This window comes from Ammospiza nelsoni, chromosome 20 (assembly GCF_027579445.1).
Source record: "Ammospiza nelsoni isolate bAmmNel1 chromosome 20, bAmmNel1.pri, whole genome shotgun sequence".
In the NCBI taxonomy this organism is placed as follows: domain Eukaryota; kingdom Metazoa; phylum Chordata; class Aves; order Passeriformes; family Passerellidae; genus Ammospiza; species Ammospiza nelsoni.
The window spans coordinates 10,220,786-10,241,617 of record NC_080652.1 but is presented as its reverse complement, the minus strand read 5'-3'; the positions used below and the strand labels follow the sequence as shown (position 1 = coordinate 10,241,617).

At 47.2% G+C, this 20,832-nt stretch overlaps 1 protein-coding gene across 4 annotated transcripts in view; it reads right to left on the bottom strand.

The window, feature by feature from the left end:
* The window catches only part of DAB2IP (DAB2 interacting protein), a 154,714-nt gene that overhangs the window by 102,344 nt on the left and 31,538 nt on the right, over nucleotides 1-20,832 (bottom strand). For all 4 annotated transcript variants that reach the window (XM_059486171.1, XM_059486172.1, XM_059486169.1 and 1 more), the window contains exon 2: nucleotides 7,527-7,630. In XM_059486171.1, the coding sequence (XP_059342154.1) occupies nucleotides 7,527-7,630 (104 nt within the window). The remainder of the gene's footprint in view (nucleotides 1-7,526; nucleotides 7,631-20,832) is intronic.

Here is a 20,832-nt window from a genome sequence, read left to right as displayed (position 1 = left end):
AGGGAGGGACAAGGACAGGGACAGGTTCCACTGCTCAGGGTGAATCCCATTCTGCAGAGCCATGTAGGGAACTGCACGGAGCCATTCAGGAAATAAAGACATGATTAGTTCTGGAGCTAATTTCCTTGGTGCTTTGAAAAATGTTGCAGGGAAGATATGATCCACTGTAATTATGGAGGAAGATAAAGACAAGAAAGTTTCTGGCAGAGTGCCAGGTCTGGGAACACCTGAACACCTGAGGAAAAGCAGCAGAGCTTTCCCACTCTCTCTGAAATTATCCTTGATGCCTGAGCCATGAATTTCACTGGGAAGAAGAGAGTGGGGAGGACAAACACAGCCTATTGCTTATCAGAGTGCAGCGCTGAGGAAAAGTGACAGCATGGAGGAGAAAGGGAATCTCGTTTCCATGGCAACTAAAGTTTGAAAAAAAGTATCTAGAAATCATTGTCATCTTCCCAAGTGTGCTCCACCCAGAGCCACGGATCCAGGATCTCCAGCCGCAGTCCTGGGCCCGGGCAGCCACCAGGGGAGCAGGGAGCAGACCCAGCTGCGCGGGGCTTGGAACAACAGTGGCACCACCTGGACAAACTGCCTCACACGAGGCTGCAATGTAGGGGAAAAGAAACCTCCAAACAACTTCCAAACAATCCAGTCAAAGGCCATGAGCTCCTCCATGTCTGTCAGAGCTCAGCCACTTCCACGGGTGACAACACAGACAAGATCACTGCTGGTTTGGGGCATCTCTCCCATGGCTTCCTGTCACAGCACCCTCATTATTACCCAAGTCCACAGGTGCCATGTGAACCAACTGCAGTGAAAGAACAAGGAATTATAGCTCAAAATGAATTCTGGCAATTAAGGAGAAGTGTCTAGTCTAAACTAGAGAAAAAATCTGTCTCAGAAACAAAACTTGGGAGAAATGTATTGAAAACTGTTCAGGGTGACTGTGGCAATGACACACATTTCTATGAATTCCAGTGCAATGAATTCAGCATTTAAGCAAATACTGAATATCCCTGAGCTAAAGCAATACAAATCCCCAATGGAAGTTCAGAGATGAAGGTCCTGATGCAATGGGCACTCATCTTCCAGTCTCCAGGAGATTCAGATAATGCCTTCCACTCTAGCTTGTTTTCTGAAAGCACAATGGCAGTGCTACTGAAAGGGAGAATGGAATGTGTTTATTATCCTACCTTTCATATCTGCAGGACAATTCTTTATCTGTGACCCAGAAACAAATTAAAGGGACACTGTCATGTTGGATATTCTAATGGCCCTCTTTTCTCTGTGCTACCAGCAATGTGAGAGCTTTCAGTGCCCAGAGGTTTAAACAAATTGGAGCTTTTGTTTGTTTACCTTCTGCCTCTCATTCACTCCACAGAAATGAAACCAGTCAGGTCCATTTGCCTCCCTACAGCCTATCAATTAGTCCAGGCTGTTTGCACTTGGGCTTCCTGGGAAGAGACTGAAACAATATCAAATGTTTTCCTGTAGTTGCTTTGAAAAGAACATTTCTGTTCAAATCATCCTTAGGAGATGTCTCTAAAGAATGGAGATGGATCCAAGTATGTTGCTGAAAAATGCAGGGAGAATCTGAGATGGTTTCTCTGTCTTTGTGAGGGGAATTCAAACAAAAATACACCAGAGCACCCAAGTGTACACTGAATTGTTAAAATGCCAAACAAACATGTTTTAGAGAGTAAAGGGCAGTCACCTGGCTGGTTTAAACCACTTTCCCCATTTATAGTGATGCCTTGAGTTGGTTTTGTCTCTTATGAGATGACCAGCAGCAGAACTACACAGCCCCAGCTGCTTCACACAGATTTTGAATGATGTGGAAAGTGGTGTCATCCTCCCAGGCCTCAGTTTCCCATTTATTTTGAGGCATTATGGTAAATTGCAACCCCCCAGTGCCTGCAAGCCTGAATTCATTCACACTGGCAGAACACTTTAACAGCTCCAGATGAAAGGTGCTACAGAAGTGCCAAGTACTATCACTGTAATTATCATTCAATATACACTGATCAAAAGAATGAAATGTGAATTAGCATTTCCTATTAGTCCTACTTACTGCCTAAATGTTAAATATTCCTCCCATGGGCTCTCTCCATGAAAACACAGAGGAGCTGTTGGTGTTTCTCATCTGGCTACACCACTGCTTCCCCAGGAGTGGAGGAATGGAGGGATCTGAGGAGAGCCATGAAATCAGGAGAACAACACAGGTTTATCCCACAAAAACTTGCTCAGGCTTTCTGGGGAGTTTGGAGCTGCTTTCTCACTCCTTCCCTTCTCATCCCTGGCACAAGGAATCTGTCCCACTCCAAGGATTTGCTGCTGTTCCCCTGGGATCCTGAGCCCTGCTGGAGTCATGGGTTTCACACAGCCCACAGGGATCAGTGCAGCATCCTCAGAGGCTGAGAAAGTGTAAACATCTGGAGGAGCTGAACAAAACCAATGGAATTGTGCCAATCCGGATGCTCTGCAGAGCCAGGCAGCTTCCTGAAACATTTGTTTTCCCCTTTCCCACCCAGTATTTGACTTTATCTTCCCCAGAAACACAAATTTTCCTTGTTTATCCACTACCCAAGCTCCACACAGGAAGCAACAATGTGAGCTCCTGCCCTAGCCCAGAACACATTTCAGTGGTGTTGGGGCACAGGAATTGGGTGATTTGTGGCATTTCCCTCTCAGTGGAAGCTGCAGGGTAACCCAGGGCCCTGCCTGGGCCCTGTGAGGATCCTCACAAGGCTCCAGGTCATGTCCCATCCCCTGCTCAGTGCCCACAGCACAGCCAGCCCTGCCCTGGGTACCCTCTGCTGTCCCAGCCCCCCAATGTGACAGCAATCAAAAGCAGAACCCCACAAAAACTACTGCAGGATCACTCACAATTCTGTAGAGAAATGGCCTCAGTGTGGGAATTAAGCTGTTGATGAGCCCTGTGCTCTTCTTTTCTCTAAAACTGTCCTTCAGACAGCTGCAGGCTCTGACAGAGACCTCCCTGGAACATACTCAGTTCAAAAAGGGAAAAAATCCATACCCTGCCTTGCTGAGCCCCTTTCAGTGAAGCAGGTCATAGCACCATGTCTTTTATCCTGTCATTCTTGTCTCCTGCTTGATGCACATCATAAATCCTCAGTGGTTTGGGCTGCAGCTCTGTGCTGAAATCTGACAGTCCCTCCTATCTCTGACCATGCTGCCTTCCAGTACTCCCCAAGTGGAAATTCCAGGTTTACTTTAAAAAAAAATAATTCAAGATACAAGGTCAGACTCAAAGAATTAAAAATATCTTTACAGTCAGTTCACTTTCCAACCCCTGTGCTAGGGAGCACTGAGTAGGGAAAAAGATTCCCTTTTTCAAAATGAAATTTATCCTTCATACCTTAACTAGAATTTATCTCATGTCTCATAAAGGACAGCAAAAATTAAAGATAAAAATACTCACAGATTTACGTTAATAAGATGACTTAGAAAAATAAGGCAGAAGGCTTTAATTTAAATAACAAGCAATTAGAAATTTGACAACGTGAGGTGCTGGCAGAGATAGTAAGAAAATCAAGGCATTTCTGCCCTAGGAACAAGGACTTGGGAGTCCAGGAACCCATTTACTCATTTTCACATTACAGCATCAATTTGGAGAATATTTAATTCTCTTGAAACTGAGGAGGATTTCAGAGAGGTAATTAGGAATAGCTTAGCTAGTGGTTAACACCAGGATTGGGAATTAGAAATGAAGAAATTCAGCTCAGGATGTATTTTTGGGCTTTGGAGAATGATCAAATTGAAGTTAGCTAAGTTTTCCCTCCCTCAGTTTTCCCAGCTGGAAGATGAGGGTGGTAAGGACCGACCTGGGAATCCCTCCCCAGAGGATGCTCAGGGTGCAGGGTCTGGTGCTGGGTACCTGACAAACCCTCCGAGGGCCAGAGGAGCCCTCCCGATTCCTGCCAATCCTACCAGGGACTGCAAACAACTGCAAAATGACCTCATTTTGCTTCCAATCCCTGAAATGCTCACAACCCCAAAGCTTCCAAGCATGTCCTGTTGCAGAAGTGGTGACTGAGCTGACAAACACATTCTCCAAGTAATTTCCATATTTCTTGCTGCCACTAGCACTGGTTACCCAAAGTCAGTTGCAGCTGACAGTTTAATGATAATGGCTTTATGTTTATATATCATCTGTGATAATGTTCCTATTCTCCTAAAATTCAATCCCTGCAAAAGGGACACTTTAATGTATGCAGCCACAGACCAAAATGACAGTAATTTTCCCTTTGAGCTGCAATGGTTTAGTAAACAATTACATTTCAATTAAAGAGGGGTGATCACGCTGAGGGAAGTGCCATTCCACTCTCCACATAATACAGGAACATAAATTCTCCAAAGAATCTCTCAAATCATTATAATATATATCACATGACTGCTTAAAAAAAAGGGAAGAAAATACAGTGTATTATGCACAGGCAAAAACTTGGGGAAAAAAATCCTTCAATATCTTGTCCACAGCAGCTTGAACTGGGCTCCCATTATTTAGGATTATGTTCAGTGAAGAGGAATGGCAGAAGGGCTCTTCTCTTTCATCTCTCCAGGAGTTTCCATTTACTGCCATTAGTATTTAATACTTCATTTATCAAGGATTAAAACCAGGATAGATGGAGGAATGCTGTAAGAGTAGCTTATGATGGATCACTGCAAATTCAGCTGTGTACTGAGCCCAACCAGGCAGGAAAACTGCAGGAAAACAAGTCCATGTTACAGGGAGAAGAAAAACTGTTTTGCTGTGGTTTTGGGGGATTTTTGAGGCCAATGTGGCTTCAACCAGAAGAAGCACTGAAGTGGTTTTGGTGCTCCTGGAAAGCAAATTATTAATGCTAGAATTGAGGATTAAAGGACTGCAGAAAGAAATCCTAAATTCTGTCTAGTAAAAGACAGAATACAGATGCCTCCTCAAGTTTTTTGGCAATTTGGGCTTTGCTGGCCTGGGATATTCTCCCAGCAAGTGAAGGAAATTGGGCCCTAACAGAAGGAGTCAATAGATGGCAGTGCTTGATGGGATGGGAGTGAGTCCTCCCAGCGAGCCTCAGCAAATCCTCCCCTGCAGCACTTCCCTGCAAGGGGGCACAGGGAGGGCTTTCACTGGCACTCAGCTGACCAGCGCAGCTTCTGGCCCCTGAGTTTGACAAAATACCCCACAAACTTCAGCTTTAACCCATCCCACACCTGGAGCTATTGGGATTCAATGCAGAGGGGCAAAATGCTTCTCTGCCTTCTCCTACAAGCAGGGCTTTAACCAGGGCCATGGGGAAGGGACACTTTGGTGTCCCCAGCCCTGCAGCATCAGCAGCTGCTGCCATGTGCCCACTGCAAGTGGGGACTGAAATCTGAACATGGCTCTGAGAGCAGGATCAGGACAAGGAGCTCAGCTCAGGTCCAGCCTCACTGGGGCTGGAGCCTCCAATTTCTCATTCTGCATCAGCCCATACAGAGCTCTGAGAGCATGGAAGTGAAGGGAGGGATTTACATGGAAAATAATTCCTGTACGGCATGAGATAACCAGGACTAGAGGAGATTTTTCCAAGTTTAAGAAGCTTCATTAAAAATTTCTTTCAGGAGAAGGGGTAAGGACAGGACTTGATTTTCAAGGTTTATATTCTATAATTCAAAAACTACAGGAGCTCTTGTTTTCAAAAACCACAATGCCAAATTATCTGTAACCTGCCTGGCAGACTTCTGCATGGGAAGGGAAGTTCCCAAATTTCCACCCTAGTTTGCTCTAGTTTTGAAATGAAAGAAAGCATCTGGGAATGCAACACTGCCAAAATAGCTGAAACCAATGGCTCCTGAGCTTCACAGGCCCTTGGAGACTCAACAGCAGAAGGATGGAGATGTCAGGGAAGAACAATCAGCTGTAAAATATGAAAAGCTTACAATTTCCAAACCTACAACAGCAGGCTCAAAAGTAATAATCCCATTACCACTAAACTAAGGCACTAATTACTATTCCCAGTGGCTGGAGTGGACTGACTGCTAATGTTCCTCTGGTTAATGAAGGAAGGTGAGGGAGAATATATTTCTAAAGTCAGACATCTGCTGAAGGCTGGGCAGCAGCACCAACTGTACCTAATGAAGCCATTCATATTAATGCAGTGACACTCAGAGGGGGCGCAGGGGAGAAATGAGATGAGGCTGGATTTGAACTCAGAGAAGACAAATGTCATGTATTACCCCTGTGATGGCTGCCCTTATTTAATCCACACTGAGTAACAGAGCTGCTTAAAGCAAAGAACTGCATCCCACATCAGCTGTTCCACCACCAGCTGCTCAAAGCTGGAATAGCTTCTCTAAAAACCCAAAAAGCAGGATATATGCCATTGGAAAGGAATAAAGTGTTTTTTCTTTTCTTTGACTACAGGGACACTATGAGAAATATTCCCAAGTCCTCTGTCTTGTGAAGAATCCAGATTTTCCCATCATGTTTTGCTGTTTTCACCAACCAGCAGTAGTTGTTTAGAGTTCAAGGATACTCATTCACTGAGATCAATAGGTTCTGATGGCTGGAAGAACAATTTCTAGAACTAAAATAAACTACTTGTCCAAACTGCTAATCATGACTCATTCACCAATGCAAATGTTCCCAGGTGAACTGGGTGTGCTCAGATTATTCTTTTTCAGATTGCACCATTGTCTTTGCTTTGAAATTCTGGTTCTGCCTCCCTGAGTTTGGTAAGCAGCAGCTGAGTCTGTAAAGAAGGTGTGGCCTGCAGAGAAAACCTTCATGGAGCAAACCTGCTGCAAGATCATTTGTGTCTTGGAATAAAAATAAAAATATCTGTGTGTGCTGAGAGCCAGCCCAGACACTGATGCGAGCAGGGAGTGGGGAGGGGACTCTGTGCTCACTCCTCAAAGTGCTGACACAGGGCAGCGCCAGGCAGGGCTCAGCACTGACAGATCCCATTCCTGGGGTCCCTGCTCCTGACTGTCAATGACACAGCACTGCCCTTCCCATGAAGCACCAAGACCTCTGGCAGTCATGGTACAGAACAACCAGTGACACCTCTGAGCACAGGGATTGAAGCCATGGAAAAAATGGATGGCTGCTCCAGGCTCCTGCTGGGACAAGATCCCAGGCTCTGGGCAATCCCAGCTTGGCAGGTGTCCTGTGAGTAATGACAGGTTCCTCCAGAGGAGATTTTCTCTCTGTAGGAGTGTGAGCACACACTGTACAGCTGCAGACAGGTAAATGCACCTAGGAATACACTGCACCAGGACTCACCAAGGAAACCTCTCCAGGAAAGTTTCCCAGGTGAAGCTCCAGATCCACTCAAACCCTGCTGCTCTACCAGGACACATCTGCCAGCTGCTGGCTGCTACCAGTGCCTGACAGCAGCCATCCCCTGCAAACGGGTGAGCAGCCAGCCACACACAGCAGCGTCACACACAGCAGTGTCACACACAGCACTTCTCCCAGGGTGAGCAGGTTCCTTTCCCCCCAGCCACTCCTCAGGACCCCAGGTGCAGGGGCAGGCACTGACCGTGACGCGGAAGGGCGTGGTGGCCGCGGGCTCCATGCTGGGGTTCTTCTCCGCGATGCCGCTGGGCATGCTGCGCCTCTGCCCGCAGCGCTCCGGGGGCGACTCTGGGGACAGAGCACAGGGACAGTCACCAACCCAGCACAGGGACAGCCCAGCAGTGCCAGCAGCCCCTGCACTGTGTGCCGTCTCCCTCCCAGTGAGGCAGCGCGACCACCCCACCCCAGGCATTTCCCCTGCCCGGAGCAACATTCCACCAGCAGGACTTTCACCTTCAACAATTAGCATTTTTATACAACTGTAAGCTTCAGATAATGCCTGACAGGTTGGCATTATCATTATTTCCAGTCTGCAGATGAGTAAACAGAAACTGCATTGAGATGAGTGAGAATTATATGCAAAGTACAGACCCGTGCACTCGTGGATTTGATCCTCCTCAGGGAAACTGCTAATGGGGTTAGAGGCACAGGATGCTGAAGTTACCTCTCTAATTCCTCCAACAATTTGCTTTGGAACCAGGAAAAAAATAACAAAATCCTGCTTTTGATAAAGTATAAAAAGAGGATAGGAATACTTACCTCCTTCCCTGCTGGCAAGGGAGGGGGCTGAAAAGGTAAAATTAACACCTATGCTCAACACTGAAGAGATTTAGAAAGATGCTAGGACAGGTCAGCTGCAGCATCGTAAGGTGGTGCTTCCTCAGTTCACAAACCCTCTCTGAAAACACCATGGAACTCAGAGAAACAGATTTATTCCCAAGCTGCCATTCAGTGATGCTCAGACCTTGAAACAAGCTTCCCTTCCCAAAACCATTCCAGAGTCCTCCTTAGGCAAGCATTTCCATGGCCATTGTCTCCTCAGCAAGGTTCTGCCCTTGCCAAAGCCTGACTGTAAGAAACAACTATCACCAGCAATTCCACCCCACCATTCCTGACATGTGTCTTAACCCACTCCATAAGAGCAGATTGAGATTCCAGCCATGGATGGGGTGAGGTGCTGGCTCGGTGACATCTTCCTTGGTTGCCACGTAACCTGTGTGAAACTCAGCCAGCCCAGAGCAGCAGCTCTGCCTTCCCAGCTTCCAGCCAGCCTTCAAATAGCTGGGGCACTTTGTCTGCAGAAAGCTGCACTTTGAATCTCAAACAGTAAAATCCTTTGGTGTCATCTCCTCTCAGAAGATTCAGGCTCCCACCCCATTCCTTTGAACCTTCTTTTGTTTTTGGACTGTCATAAAGAAACTACTTGATTCCAGCATTTTGACAGTGAGCTTGAGATGACAACTGAAGAAGCTGCTTTGCATTTTCTTAATGACCGGAAAAATGAACCTTGTTTAAAGCATTTCTGACACACCTGGCTAGAAAACAGGAACCATGGCATTATGTGAAAGGCAGCTACAAGAAATTACTTTCCCCATGTGCTCCCCAGCCCCAAAAAACTGTATGGGGGTAACAGTCCCCCAACTTAGCTTCTTATTTCATCATTGAAATACATCCCAAGCAGAACCAGCAAACACATCACTGTGACCCGAGACCAAACACAGAGCTGGCTTAGCACCTAAACCCTCCTATAATTATTAAACCTATGGTTCATGAAATGTTTGCAGTCAAATCTTCATTTTAGCTCTGTGTAAGCACTGTGGGTTTCACTGCAGGAGAGATGTTACAAAACCCTCTGTAAGAAACCAGAAATAACCAGAAGGAGGGGTGGGTGTGGGTGTTGGAGGGGATGGGGGGAGCTGTTTGTTTTAAAGGTTAATAAAAATAGCTTACAGGTAAATTAGTAACTCCAGGAATGTACAGCATTCACTTGGTGAGCAGTATGAATTTATAAAGGTTTAAGTGCCCTTTTTACTTCTTCAAGGCTGGAGGCACCATCTCAGGCTGGGTCACTCTGCCCAGGCCGGGCATCAGCCACGCTGCCATGGCAAGCCCAGAGCCATGGAAAAGGGCACTGTAAGCCAGTAATAAAAACTCTCCACAGTCACCAGAGGCTGAGAAAGAAATGTCTTCATTTGCAGCAGAAGATATTTGGGTTAGGCACTGGAAGCAGTCCCATCCTGCCATGGACAGTTACAGAGAGAGGGAGAGCTCTCCCTGCCAGGGAGGTTCAGGGACAATGGGCTGCCTTTCCTCCCCTCTCCTGGGGCACACAGATACCACACACCTCCTTAAATCCCTTCCAGCCTCATTTTCTGTCATTTCTGTCACATTTGCCCACTTGTGCATAAAATAAGCAAGCTTCAAGGAATCGGATTCAGTGTCTGATTTTGGCCTTTTCTTCCCAAGCTCTCCTGAACTTCCAACTCTGTCTGGACAGACATGGGGGCAATTCTGTGTCACCTCTCAATAGCACAGAGGGCCCAGGGCTCATCCACGTTATACAACACAGGAGAGAGAGAAGTAAACAACAGGGCCTCCTGCTTTTCCAAATATTTACAGAAGACTGCAATGTTTTTGGTCTCCCCCTGTGCAGAGTAAGATCTTCAAAGAGAAATTTCCTTGAAATTATCAAGTCCCTGAAAGCTCTCTCAGGTTATCCCCACACAGCTGGACCAACACGTGTTGGCTGTGGAGGGCACCAGGAGGTTTTTAAGTTGAACACATCCCACTGCCACGAGGACACACAGCACTGCAAACACTGCACAATAATTTAGGACCTCGGGCTTATGAGAATTCCTGAAACTCTTTCTGTACAGTAATAAACACATTTGGTTTGTTAACTTATTCAAGGCACTGGAACTGACAGAATAATTAATCCTCACTCCACTCTTCCATGCCTGATTTTCACGCTGTGGAATGGTTATGGAGCAGCACAGCAATCTCCCCAGGGCTCCAGGGCAGCAGCAGAACAGGCTGTGAGCAGCTCCTGGCACCCAAACTCTTGTTTAACCCACCCAACATCACTGACTCCTATGACTCCACTTCCCAGACACTGCTCCAAGCGGGTTGTTATGTGTAACAAACACACAAACAGCTGTTACTACTGTTTACTTTTCACTTAGCTAGTGAGGTGTTCTTCCATTTGCATTACCTGTTCCTGAGAATCCCAACTAGTCCAAGAGATCATCAGGATTACACTGTCATTATGGAGAATAAAATACTTTAACTCCTGTTTGTTCATCTCTCCTCATACTCCCCCCCTCGCACAATTCCAGGGATCAGCCAGTGGAAGAGACAGCGGGAACAAAAGCAAAGCGAGGCTGCTGGATGAAATAACAACAAGCAGGAACTTCCCAGCAAGTTGATCTCCTGATAAGAACCTGCTCCAGCTCCAGACAGCAAAGGGAGGTCCGACCTGAGCGCTGGGAGAGAAGTCAGCAAGGAGAAATGTTCTCCCCGAACTCACCAGAATGAAGCCGTGCTGGTGAGCAGCGCTCATGCCATGGCACTCGGAAGGAGCCGGGAAGGAGAGAAGGAGAGGTGATGACTTCATCAGAGGCAGCGAGAGAGGGAGGAATGCCTGGAATGCCAGAGCAGGCAGCAGCACCGGGACACGCAGGAGCGCAGGTTCCTGCTCTGCTCCCGCCGCGGGATGGGCTATGGAAGGGAGACTTTGAGCACAACAAAACTTCACCAGCTCCTCTGCAGGTGATGCAGGAACTCCAAGTTCCCCAGAGCCCAGAGGCGGTGGGGAGGTGCCACGGGCAGCCCTGCAGGTCAGGCCGCTCCCGGGCCGGGCACGGGGCTGAGCTCCGCCCGGCCCCGCCCCAGCGGGCACCGCCCGGCCCCGCCCCAGCGGGCACCGCCCGGCCCGGCCCCAGCGGGCACCGCCCGGCCCGGCCCCAGCGGGCACCGCCCGGCCCCGCCGCTGCCCCAGCGCTGCCAGGGCGGAGCTCCTGTGAAACCGTAGCGAACAGGAATTACCGGTCTCCTGCTCCTACAATTACAGGCCGTGAATTAATTTTATTGCTTAATGAATTTAGGTGTTATTCCTCTAATTTCTGCATTATCTAATAAGTCCTTATTACAAACCCGAGAGAGGAGAGGAGGAGGAGCGGTGACAGTGATTTAACGTGGCTCACGGTAGCATTGACGAATTAAGAACAATCCCTGGAGAACAGGTATCTGTAGTGTCTGTGTGATTCCACATACTCAGGAGAGGCTGCAGAAAAATCTACATTTCAGACAGCTCTGGGTGGCCACAGGAGCCCAGGAGAAAAGATGGATCTTTAGTCTGAATCCAAATGGGGATTTAGAAGGGAATAGAGGCACTTTAAAAAGCGGAATAGACAGCGACAGAAAATAATAAACACTGAGCTGAGCCAACTTTCCTCTTCACAAGGCGTGAAGAACTTTGAGTGGGAAGCAGAGATGCCACAATGTCTGATTTCCAGTGACAAAGAGGCTGTGAGAGGTTATGAAAGCCCTTCCAGCTCCCATCAGCTGGCCCAGGATTGCACCAGGCACCAAAGGGCATCCTTTGGGGTTCAGGTACCTCCAGCATTTATTAAATGGATCACCCAGAGCCCTGCTGACCCTGTGAATTCCAGCTGATCCCTTACAGCAATGTCAGAACCACACAAAATTAATTAAAAACCAAACCTCTATTAGGCAATAAAATAGACTCTTAAATGAAAATGGTCATGAGGCAGAAGTTAAGGGCAGGTGCTGGTGCCCTCTGAACAAGCAGACTCCTCTGAAAGCAAAGCTAATGAACACAGAGAGGGCATTCTCCAGCCTAGGGGAAGCCATGCCACCCCTGCTTCTTATCTTAGAATAAAATTATTTCTTTTTGCATCTTAGAATCTCTGGCTTAAACATTCATAAGCTTCCATAAAGCCCAGCAATCCCCCTGGCTGTACCCACAACTCTTCCACATCAGAATCACTGATTTACTCCCCAGTCATTTCATGCTCCAAGCAGAAATAGTTTCACATTTTCTCATGCTCTCATGACCTTTCCAGACAATTAAGGACGCTGTTTACAGAACTACAGCTGGTAAAAACCCCTCTCCCTTATCTAACTGTTTACATACAGAACAAAAAAATAAATTGGGATGATTACTTGCCTTCTGGGCTACACTCTGGCACCAAACACTTCGAATTAAACAACTGAGTCTATACCTACAGCAATGACACCAAACTGAGCCAGCTTCTTACCAGTGCCTTTGTTTCCCTCTCAGGTGACTCCAGTGGTACAAAAGCACCACGTTCTGTGTGTTTCTGATGACTGTGCCCCTGCCTAAAAGCAGCAAAGCACACCTGAAGCACCACTTAGAGCCACACAATTCTCTGCAGCTCCAAGAACGGTGGCTGGGACAGTTGTGTGAACTGAAGAGCCTTGTTAGAAGTGGCTGGAATAGAGAAAACAAATCCCAGAAAACATCAGAACACACTGATGGTTTCACATCAGTGAAAACTGGTCCCCTCAGCTAAAACCTGTTACCATCTTCTCTCAAAGTGGGACTAAGAACTCCTGAAAGAAGAGCTTTTTCTTTCTTAAATAATGATTTGGAGTGACACTGACCTCTGCCACGGCACACTGTGCACTTTAATGGCTCTCCCCTCATCTCTGTGGCAGATTCCTGGATATCATGGATTTAATATTCCTCATCGTGCTCTGAGCCAGTGCTATTAATGGCTCTTGAATCTAGGACTGAAAAAGCTCTGCTATTTTTCTGAGTACTTGATATGTATCTATTCCTCTATTTTCTCTATTACCCAGTAAGAGAACTCCTCTCCCTGCATCTGCCTCGGTGCTTTCTGATGTGCGCAAGCAGCAAAGGCTCCTCTCTTGCCTTTCTGGGGCTCTGGCTGCCGGCTGCCGGTGCCCCTCTCTCCGGGAAAGCTGAGCTGGGATTTCCGTGCCCCCAGCCCGGGGGGAGCCGCCGTGCCCGGCCCAGCAGCGGGGTCGGGCTGTGTGTGCCAGCCGCGGCCCCGGTGCCTCACTAGGTGGAGCTGGAGGCCCTTGGCTGGCCCAGCTGCAGCGCGGGGAATCCTCCGGCTGTGCCGCGGCTGCGGGGCACTGATGGGCAGCGGAGCTCCGAGCGCCTTCCGTGCGCCTTCCGTGCGCTTTCCGTGCGCCTTCCGTGCGCCTTCCGTGCGCTTTCCCTGCGCTTTCCGTGCGATTTCCGTGCGCCTTCCGTGCGCTTTCCGTGCGCCTTCCGTGCGCTTTCCGTGCGCCTTCCGTGCGCCTTCCGTGCGCTTTCCGTGCGCTTTCCGTGCGCTTTCCCTGCGCTTTCCGTGCGCTTTCCGTGCGCTTTCCGTGCGCTTTCCCTGCGCTTTCCGTGTGCTTTCCCTGTGCTTTCCGTGCGCCTTCCGTGCGCTTTCCCTGCGCTTTCCCTGCTCCTTCCCTGAGCTGTCCCTGCTCTTTCCCTGCTCCTTCCCTGCTCCTTCCCTGCGCTTTCCCTGTGCTTTCCCTGCTCCTTCCCTGTGCCTTCCCTGTACTTTCCCTGCACTTTCCCTGCTCTGGAGCCATCCCAGCACAGCCAGGCACTCTGACAGAGACCAGGGCAAGTCCTGCCCTCCAGAAATCCAGGTGAACACATCCTGAGGAGACAGATTAAACCTACTTGTCAAAGGAAAGTCCCTCTCCAAGGGAAAAAGGGAAAGAAAAGAATAGCACTAATGGGAAAGGAAAGCTGAGGTAATTCTCATTGTGAGAGGTCTGAAAATTCAGCAGCTTCTGAGTGCTAAAAGCCTGGAGACCAGATCAGATCTGTGTGCATCCAGACCTGTGCCAGGGACAGAACTGAAGGCATCCAGAAAATGACCCTCCCTTTCTGAAGATAAACAGCAAATCATGCTGATTGAGCAGCCCACAGCACAAACTCTGTTTTACTGTCTGGTATTTTTTAACTAGATATGTGTATATATAGCTGGTATTTTTATTCTTTCATTATTAGTCTCTAAAATAAAATATGTATGATATTTATATTGCTCTGCTATGATATCCACAGAACAAATTCCTCCTCTGCTAACGGCATATCATTAGGAGCTTTTTCTCCAGGGCGAAATTGAAATCAAGCTCAGACTTAAAAAATACATCAGAAAAAGCTGAAATTCTATCCTGGTTGGGGGCCAGACTGTGGTGACTGCCAATACCCTGGTTAAAGTGGAAAGGATGATAAAGTGAAGTGGAACATCAGCTTCCTCCCTTGTGATGATAAAGACAAGCAACACGGAGTGTGGAGAACAAGGAGTCAGCTCTGGGAAGATTTAAATTAGGCTCATCCATCATGCTGAACCTTCCTGCAAAGATTCTGCTCTGTCACCACGAGCTTTCCTGCAGCACTTTATCCACAGAGGCAATCTGAGGGCAAGGAGAAAGTTCCATGCTCTGCAGTTCCTGTCCCTGTCTCTGGAGGTGTCACCTGGACACAGCACCCAGGACAGGGTGGCTCTGTCCCCTGCCTGGCAGGGGCTCTCCCCAGGAGTGCCCTGGACAGCTGAGCTGAGCAGGCCTGAACAGCTCCCTTCACATGAGATACCCTCAGGAGAAATGGAAACTTCCCACAGCTCATTCCCAGGCCATTCTTCCAGCCCTGCACAGTGGCTGCTGGAACAGGTCTGTACTGGTAAAATGCAAATTAAATAAATAAATACTTAATTTATAAGCATGATTCATCAGAGGTTTCATCTTCTGCAGCAAAGAAACAGATGTTCTATTGATGGCACTTCATTAGAGAGATAAATGGGGTCACACACGTATCTCTGTTCACATCCATCTGCATAATAGACCAAACATTAAGGTTTGAATTTCACATGGTGCATGTGGCTGTCACAGCAGCCTCAGAGAGTCTCAATGCCCAGAGCCTGCTCACCCACCTCAGATTGTCTCAACAGCCAAGGAACTTTAACTCTGCTCACAAAAGCAGAAGGCTGGGATCTAACACTGGATATTTAGGAGACAGTTTCACTGGAAACACAGAAGAATACTGGATTTTAAATAATGGATGGCAGTGATTTTTTTGTGCCCACCAAAATACAATATCTGTCATGAGGAAGCAACTCAAAGCAGCAGTGACAGCAAAGTCTGGAACCCCTGTTGTTCCTCCAGTTCATGTCAGGGATTGGGGGCAGGGTTAGGGAGAGCTGAGAGGGATTTTCTGGTTTTCCAAACATTAATGCAGGAGGCCTCAGAGTTCCCCTGGCTAACAGAAACAAGTCTCCTGCACTTCACAGGCATTAATAGAAGACAATGCCTATAAAATGAGTGGTATCCTTTGCACAGATGTGCCTCTGCTGTGTGTGGATGTGAGTGTGTGCACAGCTGTGTCAGGCACAGCAGCTCTGCACACCTGGGCAATGCCCCCTGTGCCAAGGCACTGCTGAGATCCCATCTCTGCTCACTGCTGTTCCCCATCCATCTCTCCTCTGGCTGCTCAGACTCTCTCAGCAATTGTTTCACTATTAGAAATTGTGGAATGTAAATCCTAATTTATTGTGACTGATCCTTTTATTTCCTCTGGGGGTGGGTGGGTATTTCTGCTCCTCTCCCACAAACCTGCTCTGCAAACACTCGCAGGTGGCAGCTGCACACTCACTCTGCAGTTTTCAAGCAAACAACACCAGTGCCAAGGAGAGACAAGGAACATTAAAAACCAGTCGTGTTTTCACTTCCCAACCTATTTTTGAAACAGGAGGGAGCAGGAGAATGTTCTTACCTACACCAACACTGACATTTGCATTTTCCATCCTAAAAAATATGCCAGCTCTGTATTGGGATTTCTCCCTCCAGAACTGCCCTGCAGTCACCCAGAGGAGCAAATGGGCACTTGAACAGCAACACTGCAACCCTGCAGAGCAATTCAGCAATTTAGTGACCAACATTCACCCTCCTGGGAGGGTTCATGCACCCCACCCCACTCTCTGAAATTTCCTTTTGGTGTTCACCAGACTTTTAGCTGATCCTAGAAACAGAGTTATGTAAATGAACACCAAATGTTCTCACTTCAAACACACCAGCCCCATCAAAATATGTTCTTGTCTAAGGGTATAAAGGTAATAATTGGTAACCTTTGACTGCTAAAAATGTAAAGGGAAAAGATCTTTCATTTAAAACTTGCTCGTTTGGTTACCATGGACACTGCTTAATCATGAAGGATGACTATTACTTGTTCCTATAGAAACCAAGAAGCTCAAGAAGCATCCTGTAATTTAACTCCAGACGCCAAATTTTACATCAGTCCCCCTATTAGCACATTTGGGTACTTCAGAACAAGCCCAAGCTTGATCTCTGACTCTAAAAGAAATTCAGTGATGCAGAAATGCTGTAAGAAACCAAAAATATGAGCATGTAAGGTACAAAAGCAACTTGCACTTCACATAAATTGGTTTCTTCAAAAGGAAACATTAAGTGCTCAGCATCTGAGGGTTCCTCTTTCAGTGCAAATGTTAACGAAGCAAAACTTTGGTTGTCTTTATTGCTGTCAGTGTTCTCCAAGTCCATACAATTGCAGGGCATGTTTTTCATCCAACTGAATGCTTCAATGCTCAACTTAAGATGAACTTCTGGAGCAGTGTGAGAGCCTGGGATTCCTAATGAGCCTCTGGGAGCTGCTCGTGGTCCCAGCCTGGCTCTCCAAACCAGACCTACAATAAGAACATGCCCCTCATGCAAGGAAAAAACCAATGGGCAGCACAAACCTGCAAAATTCAGGCCATGTGTTGCTCTAACAAGTCTTCTAGAGTTTATGCTTATTAGTAAAACCACAACACTTGTCTGGCATTGCTCATCACCTCAAAGCTTTACCTTCAGCACCAAGAAACATTAGTCAGAATCTCTCTCCTGTGTAGGTCTGGGGGAAAAAAGCTTCCAGAAATTACCTGTGGCTGACATTGCTCCTTGACCCTCACCAGATCTAAATGGGGAATGGTTCACAGTTCTCAAAAAACCATCCATTTTTCCATTCTCTGATTCCCAAAGGGGCCTGAGGGAACTCAGAGTAAAAGCCTGACCCCGGGGCTGCACAAACCAGTGACAGGAGTCAGGAGTTCTGTCCACCTTCTTTCACAAGCATGTACACAAACACACAAACAATTTGTGTCTGACTCTAAAATACTCTCTGGAGTGTTGCAAAGGAAAGCAAACCACGCTCAGAAGTGTCTGAGCTGAAAAAAGCAAAACTGATAAAGCCCAAATGAGAATGTTCCCTGACCCAGCTCGTTCCCATCTCTATTGAGAGCAGAGTGAATTAAAGGATTAGAGAGTGCCTTCAGTGCAATAACTTAGGGGATTAGTGGCACACTAGAAGACCTTCAAGGGAAATACAGGTTTAAAAGCTTTAAAAGGCAGCTCTGTGTCTAAATTGTTTGGACTGCCACAGCTGTAAGGAGACAAACTTGCTCTAATACATGAGTGATCATGAAAAGTCTGCTGAAACCCCTCGAAGCATGTTTTTGGAAGCAATTCTAGTTTGGACTCAGACCAGGGTTTTTAACCTCTTTCTCATTTAGTACCCACAGCTTGTAGATAAAAACTCATTGTGCATTACTCGAGAGCAAATCTGCTCCTTCACTCCTTGCAGAGCAGTCAGCCCCTCTCAGGAACTCTGTCAGGGGAAAGGATGGGACTGCCAGGAGGAGAGGGCTGCAAACAGAGATAAAAGAAGAGATGGGCAAAAAGTGACAGTGCTCCTGAGAGAGTCCCACTGGGGTTTCCCAGGGGAACTTTTACAACTGGATTCATTTTTGATCTCGTAGGAATTTCTCAGAGAACACTCACTGAGTGTGGATGTTCCTGCATTGCTGGAGGAGGTGGGGCAGGTCAGGGTTTGCTGTAGGAGCAAAGGGAGTCAAGGCACTGCTGCCACCTCCTTCCTGCTGAAAGGTCAGTCCAATAAATTTGCCTGCAATAAATTCACTCTAAATTTTTGCTTATTAAAGGGATTCTGAGATTTAAGCGTTGCTTAATATCAAAACAATTCCAGAATTCCTCCACACACCACTTCCCAAGTCATTAAATTTAGTCTCGATTTTTACTAGACAATGAAGCATTGAACAAATACAGCAAAGTCTCAGCTGGAGCACTGGTGGTGCTAAAAATAGCACAGCTGTCAGTGAATATTTCCTATAAACAGCACAGCTTTAAACATTTTGCATATCTTTTCTATGGGCATCTGTCAGCCATGCTGTTAAAATTTCAATGAAAGCCACAAAGGCTGCAAGACTTCTGTGGTGAAACAGAAAATGCCACAAAAGAGACTCGAAAAACAAAGTAATGATCATTAAAAAGTGCAAAGCAGGAAGGTCTCCTTTTCCTGGCATTTAAAAGACACCACCCTTGGAAAAAAAAAAAACAAACCCAAGCCTATTGCTAATATTTATTACTGGGCTCCTCACTTGCCTGCTCCCAGCCCTTAAAAGAAAAACAAAGTCCTGCAGAGGTGGAGAGGGAGAAATTCCAGCTGGCATTCCTTGTCCAACATCCCTTTTAGTTAATGTGCTGCAGAACAGATTTTCAGCTAGGAAAGATTAGTGGGAGGTGAGCGCAATATCAGTTGGCTTTAAATATAATAAAACCTCCTTAGTTGTTATGTCACTCTGGGACATGCTGGGACAATTTTCCAATCTCTGCTTCCTTTGTCCCAAGGGAGTGCCTGAACCTCCAAGGTATTGATTATTTGGGTATAAGCTGATCTCTCATTTATCACTTAAAAGGTTTTGATTTCATCAAAGAGAGACAAAGACTAAATTCCAGCTGTTTTCAACAGATGTGTATCTGAATAGCCTGTGCTGAGCAAAAAACCCAGCCTGACCTTGGCCTTGCAGCTCAGTGTTCAGTGCACTGAAATTCTGGGTTTTGCTGAAGATCAGTCAGTTTTCTCTTCACAGCTGCCATCAAAGGAAAGGAAGAAGAAAGTCTGTTTAATAAAAATCCTTTTCATAAAAGACCTTGAAAAGCATCTGTGATAAACAGAACACAGAGCAAGACATTTGTGTCTGAGGCTGTCAGAGGCAGAAGGATCAGGAACACTAAACCTTCAAGATCAGGAACTCCAATGTTCTCAAATTCTCAGGGCTTTGATGCCAGCTGATTTCCTGCTGAGTTTTACACAAGAAAGCCCTGAAGCCAAAGCTGCAATTGGCTCAGAGATGGGACTGGGAATGCAGAACCGTGAGCGATTTCTGTCAGCAAAGGGAATTTCAGAACCCTTCCCACTGACCCCCATCCCTTCATGGTGTCCATGAATAAGGAGCAGCACGGAGGGATCCTGAAGAAAGCCACAGACCCAAGTGCAGCCACAAGCAGGTGCTGCTGTCACCGCAAATTCTCCTTCTCCCCTCTCTGCCTCCCAAGTACCTTCCACTGCATCACATGGGTCACCTGGGAGTAATTATAATTACTGCCATGATTCCTCCTGCAGTCCCACACACCTCTGAGCTGAACAGATGCTCCAGGGGTTCTGCAGGTAGATTTTTATCTAACTGATGTTTACCTGCAGCACGTCCTGACTCTCTGTGAGAGCAGAGCTGGGGGTTTCAGGCACTGTTCTCCTTCCAGCAGAGATTTGCAGTGCAGTGAAGCCTGTCTGCTTTACCCACTCCCAACAGGCACAGTTTAAACGTGCTGGAGGCAGGATCTCATCAGCCTCCTCAGAGCAGCCTTTCCCTCCTGCCTGGCTTTGCCCTCCCCAGCAGTGCCACTGGTCAGATATTGCAGCCTGGGCCCCAAAGGGACAGAGTGACGGACACACTGACATGTGATGGATGTGTTAGAGGCACCAGGGCTGACCAGAGAGCTCCAGAACAGAGGGTGCCATCACATGAACCACTGAACAAGCTGCTGTCACTGCCAACAGCTCTGAGTCCTGGACATTTTTCTGCACACTGAAGCAGGCTGGCTCCAGCTGGAGTCCCAACACAAAGCTCTTCCTCCCTCCCTCAGATCCTTGCACACAAAATGCAAACTCTGCTCACTTTGCCCAGCTGGAAGCACCAGAGCAGCTCTTTCCTGAGGGAGTGGCTCTCTCTGTACCTCAGGAAGCAAAATCCATTTCCCAAACTGGGTCTCAGCCCTCCCAGAGCTGTGCAACCCCAGCCTGAGTTTTCCTGCTGCTCCTGGAGCCCCCAGACCTCCACAGTTCATCATTCTTCCAGTGGGAACAAAACTGTTAAGGGAAGTATTCCTGCTGCATTATTGCAGCACTTCCATCTCTGCCCAGACTGGACAAGCCCCCCCTGACCTGCTGTGTGACACCACCACTGCACAACAGAAACAGACCAAAAACAAAGAGAAAATTCTCATCCAGCTTTGCAAATCCCTTTCAGATGTACAGATAAGAGGAGCTCAGCCACTGCTGAGAGGCAGGGATCCCACAGACAACACAAAATTCTCCAGGAGAGATCAACAGCAACAAGATTTCAGCC